Genomic DNA, 12,136 nt, shown 5'->3' on the forward strand with positions numbered 1-12,136 from the left:
CAAAGGCTAAGGCCCCATGTAGCGGGTCTCAGCAAAAAAGCGTTGGCGAAAAACTGTGGCACCAACACATTGTGGTTTTTCCTGCAGCACTTTTCACTTTCTGTTTCAATTATACCTATAGGGAAGCCGCTAACATTTCCATAAGTATAACGGATATGCTGTGATTTCCAAAAATGTGACTGTTTTGGAAATTGCAGCATGTACACTGCGTGTATTTTTCCGCAATTATGTGGATGGCATTTGCTATGTATCCCATTCACAATGTAGGGATTGTAAACTGCAGTGGCCAAACTGCGGTGTTTACGTCACATGGGGCCCCAGCCTAAAGACCAGGCCTCATTTTTGAAAACTGACAGTAGGTTCACACCTGCATTTGAGTTGCCATTCTTCAGGTCCCCTTGGGGAGACGTCATACAATTGCAGAAATACAATATGGTAGCCAAACACACTAAAATGCGTGTCCATTTATGTCAACAAAGCTTGACTAATTTGTGTTCATCACACCGAGTCATGTGAGGATCATCCTCTGTTCCCCATAAAGCAGACTTAATGTGACTCTGTGTTGCAAGTAAAAGACATATCCATTAAGAATCATCTTCCCAAAAAATATCAGGGATAAAAATGTAATTGAAATGTAAGCCTAATCAACTAATTCAATGTTTGCGGTTATAGTATGCCTTGTATGACTTTCAAGTAGGGGGTGTCCATGCTTACAATTAATACATGGCACATTGACTACTTCACCTTTTTTTTTTTTTTTTTTTAAATCACCATGCCATACAATAAAAGGTTGCTGACCCCTGTCCTAGAGGATGTAATCTGGTGATCCCCTGCAGCAAACACCAGATTCCAGTATAGTAGTTCACTTGTGAAAATCAGAGGACCACTTTGACAATTCCCTCAGAAACAGGCCAAACCCAAAATGACACAATGGGTTCACCCCGCTGTGCTTAATCCACATCATTCAATCTATTTGTCAGCTTGTTTGAATTGTATTCTTGATATGAGCATTTGATAAATGAGTCAAGAAGTATTCCTGCAGCTTGACCGCGCCAACTTTTCTCGCCTGTTTTCTTTTTTTGGAGTGAGACAATAAATATAAAACATTTTTGTGCACAATTTCACACAGTTTCAGGTTAGACACTTTAATCTGTACACATTCTGCCCAAATCTTTTGTAAACTGCTAAACTAATTATTCTAGAAGCCAGTTCATGTGTTATTATGTTATATGGAGATACTCACCCGAGACTTCTCCTCCAGTCTTGTCATCATAACAATGGTAGCAGAACGCTGCTCCCATACCATTCGCCAAAAGTCTCCAAAAGTGTCAGGTAAGGGTCCCTGAGTTGCTATATATGCATTCTGTTTTCGGTAACCATCAATATAGTTTGCATTTATGTAATCACTGCCAAGAATTCCTGTAGGAAATTGTGGTAATAATGAGAAAATAATTACATAATTAAATAGACAAAAAGTTATTCCAAAAATTATTAAACAATATGTGTAATACATATGCAGAAAATTTTTACAAATGCAAAAAAAATTGCAGATTTTTTTCATGCGGTTTTGAAGACATGGATAATATGAGATGTGGATAATAAAGCGAGATAACATACAAAGGGCATATGGTACTCCTCTTTTTTTTTTAAATTCACATAGTTTTTTAGTGCAATTTTTGCAGCCAAAATCAGAATATGGAAACACAACTGATCTATTTGTCTCTTAGATGAACTATGTCTAATAAGCCAGCAAGATTGCACCGTCGGGAACTTAAACATGTCTAAACATACTTTTATGGACTTTGATAGTGTTAGACTTTCAGACAAAACAAACTTAAAATTCACGTATGTAAATGAACTGACACATGTCTGCCAGGTGTTCTTATGGCAGGCACATGCCCTGGCTCTCCTTACCCCTGGTTCACACTAGCATGTGAGCAATGATTCGTGCGGGCAGTGCACGGCAAAGACACGGACCCCATTATAGTCTATTACGATTGTATTCTGTCCGGGGGGAGGTTCTCCATGTGGACTCTAACCGGACGGAATACATATGCTAATGTGAACCGACCCTGACACAGCCCTCTATAATGTTTTCCAATGGATTGAACTTTCTGCAAACTTTCTGTCTAAAGCACTGTGGGAAGAAACGCAATGTGTTGCTGCCGCAGTTTTTCCCACAATGCTGTTTTACTGTGGGACGTCTTAGCTTTAAAAAAAATAAAACTTTTTTTTAACCCCTTCCTGACGGAGGAATTTTTTGATTTTCGTTATTTGTTTCTGACTCTCTGCCTTCCAAACACCATAACTTTCTTATTTTTCAACTCTCAGAGGAATATGAGGTTATTAGCAGGACAAATTGAATAGTCTAAGGACAGGACATCAATTAAAAAGTTCTGGAAATGCCCTTTCATTTTTTTTGGCCAACACAGTCTTTAGAAGAACAACTATAACAATATACTTTATGGCTTGTTCACATTTTAATGCAACTAATTTGTCATTATTTTAAAATAATACAAACGCTGAATGGGTATATGCAATTCTGTACCTTCAACGGGCATGAGAATAACACGAGAGTGATCATAGGCAATCACATTCGCATAGCGGTTTTTCGGTTTGTTAACTTCAAGATTTGAGTGCTCCCAGGTGAATTGCTGGCCAGGATCAATGGACTGAAAAAAAATGAAATGGTAGATTTGGTAGACTATCTCAGATGTCTTAAACAATCATTTATTTACTTAATTGCCACAAGTAGTAATTATATGGATTGGTGGAAACCAGATTTAAATTTCCAATGCAGACTGGTCAGTACAATAAAATTAAATCATTTTCAGGATCACAAAGGTTCTAGACAGCTTCATTCTTCAGGCTTCGGTTTTTCCTGTTTTTTTTGTTTTTTTTTGCTGCAGGATGCTACATGGGGCCTTAGCCTCAAGGGTTTCTGAATAACTCTTTTTTTTATAAATTTATGACCTAGTAATTAGACGGGTCAAAGAAATATAATAAGTTTGGATCTGAAGTACAGCCCACTATAGACTACAGTGGGGCAAAAAAGTATTTAGTCAGTCACCAATAGTGCCAGTTCAACCACTTAAAAAGATGAGAGGCGTCTGTAATTTACATCATAGGTAGACCTCAACTATGAGAGACAAAATGAGAAAACAAATCCAGAAAATCACATTGTCTGATTTTGTAAGAATTTATTTGCAAATTATGGTGGAAAATAAGTATTTGGTCAGTAACAAAATGTCATCTCAATACTTTGTTATATATCCTTTGTTGGCAATGACAGAGGTCAAACGTTTTCTGTAAGTCTTCACAAGGTTGGCACACACTGTTGTTGGTATGTTGGCCCATTCCTCCATGCAGATCTCCTCTAGAGCAGTGATGTTTTGGGGCTGTCGCTTGGCAACACGGACTTTCAACTCCCTCCAAAGGTTTTCTATAGGGTTGAGATCTGGAGACTGGCTAGGCCACTCCAGGACCTTGAAATGCTTCTTACAAAGCCACTCCTTCGTTGCCCTGGCGGTGTGCTTTGGATCATTGTCATGTTGAAAGACCCAGCCACGTTTCATCTTCAATGCCCTTGCTGATGGAAGGAGGTTTGCACTCAAAATCTCACGATACATGGCCCCATTCATTCTTTCATGTACCCAGATCAGTCATCCTGGCCCCTTTGCAGAGAAACAGCCCCAAACCATGATGTTTCCACCCCCATGCTTTACAGTAGGTATGGTGTTTGATGGATGCAACTCAGTATTCTTTTTCCTCCAAACACGAAAAGTTGTGTTTCTACCAAACAGTTCCAGTTTGGTTTCATCAGACCATAGGACATTCTCCCAATACTCTTCTGGAGCATCCAAATGCTCTCTAGCAAACTTCAGACGGGCCCAGACATGTACTGGCTTAAGCAGTGGGACACGTCTGGCACTGCAGGATCTGAGTCCCCGGCGGCGTAGTGTGTTACTGATGGTAGGCTTTGTTACATTGGTCCCAGCTCTCTGCAGTTCATTCACTAGGTCCCCCCGCGTGGTTCTGGGATTTTTGCTCACCGTTCTTGTGATCATTTCGACCCCACGGGGTGAGATTTTGCGTGGAGCCCCAGATCAAGGGAGATTATCAGTGGTCTTGTATGTCTTCCATTTTCTAATTATTGCTCCCACAGTTCATTTCTTCAATCCAAGCTGGTTGCCTATTGCAGATTCAGTCTTCCCAGCCTGTTGCAGGGCTACAATTTTGTTTCTGGTGTCCTTTGACAGCTCTTTGGTCTTCACCATAGTGGAGTTTGGAGTCTGACTGTTTGAGGGTGTGCACAGGTGTCTTTTTATACTGATAACAAGTTTAAACAGGTGCCATTACTACAGGTAATGAGTGGAGGAAAGAGGAGACTCTTGAAGAAGAAGTTACAGGTCTGTGAGAGCCAGAAATCTTGATTGTTTGTAGGTGACCAAATACTTATTTCCCACCATAATTTGAAAAAAAATTCTTACAAAATCAGACAATGTGATTTTCTGGATTTGTTTTCTCATTTTGTCTCTCATAGTTGAGGTCTACCTATGATGTAAATTACAGACGCCTCTCATCTTTTTAAGTGGTGGAACTTGCACTATTGGTGACTGACTAAATACTTTTTTGCCCCACTGTATATGGGTCTGTGCTTGGTATTAGAGATTCTGCAGAGCTTGTCTGCGTGCTAAAGCTCCTTTAACAACTGATAGGTAGTGATAACAGGAGTTGGAGCTCCACCAAATTTGTACTGATCACCTGCCCCAAGAACTGGCCATCAGTTGTGATGTCTCTTTAATGATTAAAGGAGTATCTCATGAAAATAAACACGCTAAAACAATCAGGCTGAGGCCCCACGTAAATACCTTCAGGCTGAGGCCCCACGTTGCGGAAAAGCAGCTTTTTTTTGTTAATGATTTTGTTGCAGTTTATTGAGCCAAAGCCAACAATGGATACAAAAGGAAATGGGAAATCTATAAAAAGTACTTATACTTTTACATTTTGTTCAATCCACTCCTGGCTTTGGCTCAAAAAAATGCAACAAAATCTGCATAAAAAAAAGCTGTGTTTCTGCAACGTGGGGCCTCAGCCTAATATTGGTTTGGGTCTTTTGCTAAAACTGCCTCTTACATACACTTCAAATTATTTAATTCTTAGTAAAATACACATGAATGACTCCTTTTTCTCATAGAGAGAGAAAATCATGTATGACTCTATGAACAATATAAAGAACTTCTCACCTCATATTCCTGAGATAGTTTTAGATTATCATTGGCCTTAAGATGTTCTGTGTGTTCAGAAAGATCTGTAATAGGTATTGGTGGGTGGTTAAGCATACCTAGAAGGATAAAAATAGACCAATATGAACATTTTAGGAAAACAATCATAATAAATATAAATAATATAAAAATACGTAAAGTCTTTAAATGTGAGATCTGCAATGAAAGGTCAGAGGTTAGATCAGATTAGAATGCAGGGCTCGAAATTTTATCCTGAAAGGAAAACGGAGATCTAAATTTCACTCCAAAACTCCAAATTCAGCAGTTACTGTGGTTAAAGGTTAGGGGTAGGGGCCAAGAAATGAGGGAACTTTAAAAATGTAGAAACAATATTACATATTCAACAGCACAAAAGCATGATCTATGGATGTAATCAATTATAGCGCACACCATGAGTCTGTGAAAGAGGCAAAATATTCTAGATGAAATAGAAAAATGAGCACAAAACAAAGAAAATTCATGTGTTCTTAGCCATGTGATGGATTTCTAAGAATATTTTAAATTAATCTTCTCTGATCTACAGAAGCTGGCTGAGAAATCTTCCTCTTATATTTCTCAATTAACAGAATTTTTTAATCAAATTATTCTTAGAAGCTATCGGGATCTACCTCTGAGACTTCTTGGCTAATTCTCAGTTGACCATGATCTTGTGGGTAAAGATTAACTGCTGTGATGTCTCCTACACATTAAAGAGGCAATGCTTCTCCCCCATCTATCTGTAGCACAACTTCGTAAGAACCAACTTCACAGAAGACAGTAGTCCAGACAAGTATTGATGAGAAACAAAACTTATTATCTGCAACCCACTCTGTTTGCTTTATTCTCTTCTTTGTCATCCTTTCCTCCAAGGACAAATGTAATTTGACATCTTCCTTCTGCTTGTGCTATTAAAGTGATGTTCTTCCAAATTTTTTTTACACCCTGCAAAGGCTTAACATAACATGAACACCCACCTCTCCTTTTGGCCAGAGATCCAGCGAAGAGTCTGCATTCAGGCCCTTGTTTCCCTGACGTTTGGCCTGCATACGTGTGATGTAGCCAATGGTAGCATCACCAATCAATCACGGATTGGCTGCATTGCTCATTTGTGAGCAGATCAAATGGAGACCCTCCACTGGATCCCCATATGAACAGAGAAATCAGTCTGCATATTTTATAATTTTTAAGCCTCCGTGAGGTGTAAAATATACAGTGGAATGCTCCTTTAATTTACACAAAGTTTGTTGAAAAGTGAGTGACCATTTGAAGTCTAATTCTATTCAAAACCTGAAAATCATTGCAAAGTCAACTATTCAATGGCCAGAGTGCATCAAGCACCAGCCCTGCTCTATTTAATGGGACCTATGCACAATACTTGTTGGGCAACTGTCCCACTCAATGAGAAGTTGCATCTTTCCATAGCTGATGTCACAAGAGTATATCTGGACAAACCATTAAAGTTTAGAGACTCTATAAACAGCAATATGTATTTCCAGGGTCACTGGTTTTAGATGGCGTTTAATCGGATTGGGTGGGAGATCATGTCTGGACCAACATTTAAATGAATCTGGCAGTAATATAATAAAATGGAATAAATTATGTAATAAAATAATTATTATTTTACTCACCAGTTAAATACCCTGATGCTCTCATTGACCCCTGTTGGTCTTTGTTTACATGGTAGCAACAATGACATGCCATAGATTGGCTGCATCAGAACACATACGGTTACGCTCTGTCACTGGGAGTGTCATGTAAACGAAGACTGGTGGGAGACAGTTGCTGAGTCCGTGGGGGACTTTACAGATGGGTAATGTCTTTCTGTCATCTTCTTATAAATTCTACTGTTGCTTATTTAAAGGGAATCTATCATTAGAATCCCGTTGTAACCTAAATCCATGTTGGAAAAGCTATTCTTCCCCTACCTTTAGGAAAATGGTCGACAGCGCCCACTGCACATCTGTCGGCTATATTCCTGTGGTCTCTCCAGTTCGGCCACAGGAAAATGGCGACCGACATGCGCAGTCGGCGCTTTTTGAAGAAGACGTGACAGGACAAGGAAGGAGAGGCGGCAAACAAGAAAAAGGCGGTGCTGGATAGTTTTTTTGCAACGCTGGGGACATCCACAGTTCAGTTTGAGCAACGGGGACCACCCCCAGTGCTTTGAGAATACTAATTAGCATATAGACGAAAATCGGGTTATCTAAGGAACGGTGGCACGGAGAAGACTTCTAAAGGTAAGAGAAGAATAGCCTTTCTTAAGGCTATTCCGACGTGGGTTTAGCTTAAAACGGGATTCTAATGATAGAATCCCTTTAACTTGAAGTTTTATGTTTTATATCTTGCAACTGTCATGTTAAAATCAAGCATTAACATAAACCCCAAACCCCTATTGCGATTCTATCCGATGTTTAGACTTTGCCTCTCAATATTATGTCCATGAGCTCTACAGATTTTTTACTGTATCTGACAAATATGTTCTTAATTTTGAGTAATCCTTAAATAGATTGGTTTATTATATAATTTTAAAGTGATTTGCACAGAAACAATAAAAAAGACTGACATTATTTTAAGGCTATTGCTATATTACTTTGCACAAAGTTTAACTTTAAGACACAGCTACTTCTTTTACACAGCTTCTATTTTACTCTGGGCACTTTGCAGTTACCCTTTTTACAATCCAGAGCATGCAATGCATTTAATTAAGAAGAAAGAGGCACTTCTGTGACTGCACCACAAGCAAATTACATTACTTAAAGACACTGGGAATTGGGAGATGGGCATAATGGTTTATCATGAACTAGGGGAAGCAATGCAGTAATGGAAGATAAAACAACCTTCAGTATAGGGTAGACTATGGATTCCACAGGTCAATTCCTTGTGTTCTGTGTACCTATAAAGGCTCGGTAGCCCTTCTGTGACCCTAAGAGACCAATTGAGGTGCTTCTTCAGAAGCCTTGTAATTTTCAGCACAGCTGGGTTAATTAGTAATCACATTAATTCCTCCACTTCCTGTCTAAACCAGTAATGAACCCATTCTTACCCAGATAAGGATATTCTGGAAATGAGTCTGCTTTTAGTGTTCTCTGAGGACTACGGCAGAGGAACCACTTAGCCTAACCATGAGAAAATGTCCTGGACTTCAGTCCTGTCTGTGAAATATAGATTTTACTTTACACAATACTAGAAGACCTCGTTCGATGGGGTGGATAATATTCACAATGCCCTTTCTATCGCTACTTGTTCCTAAAACTTGTGATGAGAAGTGGGCTTGGATATGGAAAAACTGCATGTCAAAAATGGAAGGGAATGTTTGACATAGAGAATTTCGAGCCCTGTTCATGTCATGTAACAAAGCAGCAGTAATAAAAAGTCAAGCAACACCAGCATGAACTTTTAATTTGGAAAATTTAGAAAAAGGATGGAAAAGCAAGCGTAAGAATCAATCCACAGATCCACTGTCCAACTGGGAAACATATATTACTATTAAGTATATCATACAGTACCGACTACAACACTAAAAGTTCATCTTATCTTTTATGCCACTTAATGTTGCAAAGGCAATCGATGGCCATATTACAACCATACCATTTTTTTTAGTTTTTAAAAACCAAACCTAACTATTCAGTTAGCCTAGTTCATTAAGATTTACAATATTTTGATCAGATGTGCACTTGCAATAGAGGGATTTGCAATTTTCAATAATTACAAATGACGCATGCAAATGGAACTGCTGAATGGAATTGTAAATAACATTACCAAATGCTGCACATCATAATCGCTTGTGTCTAAAAAAAACACAATATTCTGGGCACTGCCCGGTGTGTTTAGGAATAAAACATACATGGTCACAAACATATATATATATATATATATATATATATATATATATATATATATGTGATCTGCCAGTGAACTGGATACAAACACAGGAAAGGAAGACATTTAAATGGAAGTTTAAAAAAGAAAAAGAAAAAAACTAGAGAAGAACTTGCAAAAAAACAAAACAAAAAACCCATGTAAATGAGCTGATGAAATACTAAACTGGGCTTAATACATGTTCACATTTCTGGAGCTTGATCACTGGATCTAAATGTTACACCTCTGTAAATTTCATTTCAATGCTATATTCTGTGTTATAGTAGTGGCCGGTACGTATATATTATTATATAATTAGACTTATCCCAGTGCATTCCTTTTAAAAGACTATTATAAAGCTCTCATTTATGTCTCTGTCTTGGGCACAATTTATGTCAGTCACTTTTTCAGCAGCATGATGTAACAAAGAAAAATGTGATATAATGGAATTAAATTAGAAGTATCATACGTGAATGGGAAATCTGGATCTGCTTACTCTCACATTAAAGTCAATGGCATAATAGCATTAATCTGCACAATAGACAGTTTTTATCCAAAACTGCACAACTGCGGAGACAGGCACAGAAATGTTGAGGTAAAAGGATGTTATGTGGAAAGCATAAGAGACACAAAATTAATAAATAAACAGAAAGAAAGAAAATGGAAAGGAAAAGAAAAAAAAAAGAAAAGAAGGAAAAGGTTGAATAGCGACTGAAGCACCAAAAAAACAGAAACAAAACAGACAGGAACTAACTTTCAAATTCATGGTCACTGAGGGGACTGCTGAGACCAGAATCTGCAAAGAACAGTAAATAAAGAAATAAAAACAACTTGTTTTTTAATGTCGTTTTTCACATTCACAAGAACACATAGTGGATTACATTAACAACAAAGACGTTCACTTTGTGTCTGTCTATTGTGAGATGTGAGATCTTGTGACTTACTAGCACATTAGCATGAATGGCATCCATAAAAACTTTATACAGGATGACAATGCACATCATAATATACTGTAAATGCTCAAATATTAGGCTTCCATATGAGATGTGGTAACTCCATCTCAAACCTTGTCTTCTCCTTACCTGACTGGGGACAATTCAAACCGAATAGCCAGGGTGCTATAGATTTACTTCCAAATTGTACCCGCTTATCTCCAACACTGACCACTCTATGCTTTATTATAGACTAGTAGAAGACTAGTAGAATACTGAACAACTTTTTTTTTTTCATTTCAATATTTTTATTGATTTTATATATTCAATACATATTACGTAGTATAAACTGTTACAACTATTTTTTGAAGTTTTTTTTTTTTTTTTTATCAAAAATTAAAATTTATGCACCTTACACAAGCATCTAAAACATTTACACCAGGGATGTAACTACCGGGGTAGCAGCAGTAGCGGCTGCCACAGGGCCCGGGACATTAGGGGGCCCGGCGACAGCTTCTACTGCGGGTATATTTGTATTTTTTTGTTTTTTTTGATAGGCCGTTACTGGCTGGAGTTACTCCACACGGTAACAGGCCCTATTTACTTATTAATCCTGGCAGGGGCCACTATGGGGTATGATACTGTGTAGAGGGGCCACTATGGGGTTTAATACTATGTGCCGGGGCCACTATGGGGCACAATACTGTGTGCAGGGGCCACTATGGGGTATAATACTGTGTGCAGTGGCCACTATGGGGTATAATAGTGTGCGTAGGAATGTTCGAGGGTCAGTAAGGGTCTTCAGCATCAGGGGGGGGGGGGGCCATGTCAAAAGTTCGCCACGGGGCCCCGCCATTCCTAGTTATGCTACTGATTTACACCCAATTAACAACACAGTGCAGCCCTTCCCCCCTCCCTCCAGTGTAATCTATAAGTAGTTCATGGACAAAATAGTAAAATTGGTTTCCAGTTACACAATTGTCTATTCTAGGGCTTCAGTGATGAAATCTCCCTGTATAGTCAGCAATAATGAAGATCTTACTATGAAGTAGTTTTCGCCTGACCAATATTGCTGCTCAGTAAGGCTGCTTGCTCGCTACAGTAACACTACAGTCTCCGGGCTGTGGATTCTACATCTCCATATACTTCTATGGAGTCTGCAAAATTCACAGCTTTATGCACAAAGAAGTCCATGGAACGTGTATGTGTGTGTGTGCATGTGTATGTATACGTGTATGGTCGGTGTATATATATGCATGTGTGTGCACGTGCGTGTGTGTATTTGTGTGTGTGTGCACACGTGTGATCCATGTGTATGTATGCGTGTGTGAATTCATGTGTGTGGTCCGTGTATATGTATGCCTGTATGTGCGCGTGTGATCCATGTGTTTCTGCGTGCACACAGCAAGTGGCCATGCGTGCGGTAGTTATCCGTGTGTGTAGTATGCATTAGAGATGAGCGAACACTAAAATGTTCGAGGTTCGAAATTCGAATCGAACAGCCGCTCACTGTTCGTGTGTTCGAACGAGTTTCGAACCCCATTATAGTCTATGGGGAACATATACTCGTTAAGGGGGAAACCCAAATCCGTGTCTGGAGGGTCACCAAGTCCACTATGACACCACAGGAAATGATGCCAACACCTCTGGAATGACACTGGGACAGCAGGGGAAGCATGTCTGGGGGCATCTAACACACCAAAGACCCTCTATTACCCCAACATCACAGCCTAACAACTACACACTTTACACACTCAATACCACCTCTCTGACAGTAGGAAAACACCTTGAAACATGTGTATTTGGCACTTGCAGTGAGGAGAGCTTGTCACCAGCAGTGAATTTGGCCCTTGTAGTAAGTTGAGGTTGGCACCAACATTTGTTTTGAAAATCAGGGTGGATTGAGCCTCTAACCAGCAGAGTTTGGGCAAATTCATGGTGGAGGGAGCCTCTAAAAACCCCAGTTTGGACCAATTCATGGTGGAGAGAGCCTCTAAAAAACCCAGTTTGGACCAATTCATGGTGGAGGGAGCCTCTAAACAGCCCAGTTTGGACCAATTCATGGTGGAGGGAGCCTCTAAA

General features: G+C 39.2%; 1 protein-coding gene across 9 annotated transcripts in view; it reads right to left on the reverse strand.

Moving 5' to 3' along the window:
- Nucleotides 1–12,136, reverse strand: part of PTPRS (protein tyrosine phosphatase receptor type S) — a 240,959-nt gene that overhangs the window by 17,843 nt on the left and 210,980 nt on the right. For 6 of the 9 annotated variants that reach the window (XM_075281006.1, XM_075280998.1, XM_075280981.1 and 3 more), the window contains 4 exons: nucleotides 9,877–9,918; nucleotides 5,247–5,344; nucleotides 2,549–2,672; nucleotides 1,244–1,419 (listed from right to left, as the gene is read on the reverse strand). In XM_075281006.1, coding sequence (XP_075137107.1) covers nucleotides 1,244–1,419; nucleotides 2,549–2,672; nucleotides 5,247–5,344; nucleotides 9,877–9,918 — 440 coding nt within the window. The remainder of the gene's footprint in view (nucleotides 1–1,243; nucleotides 1,420–2,548; nucleotides 2,673–5,246; nucleotides 5,345–9,876; nucleotides 9,919–12,136) is intronic. The other 3 variants (XM_075281034.1, XM_075281026.1, XM_075281017.1) reach the window with 1 other exon arrangement.

Source organism: Leptodactylus fuscus, chromosome 1 (assembly GCF_031893055.1).
Source record: "Leptodactylus fuscus isolate aLepFus1 chromosome 1, aLepFus1.hap2, whole genome shotgun sequence".
Taxonomy (NCBI): domain Eukaryota; kingdom Metazoa; phylum Chordata; class Amphibia; order Anura; family Leptodactylidae; genus Leptodactylus; species Leptodactylus fuscus.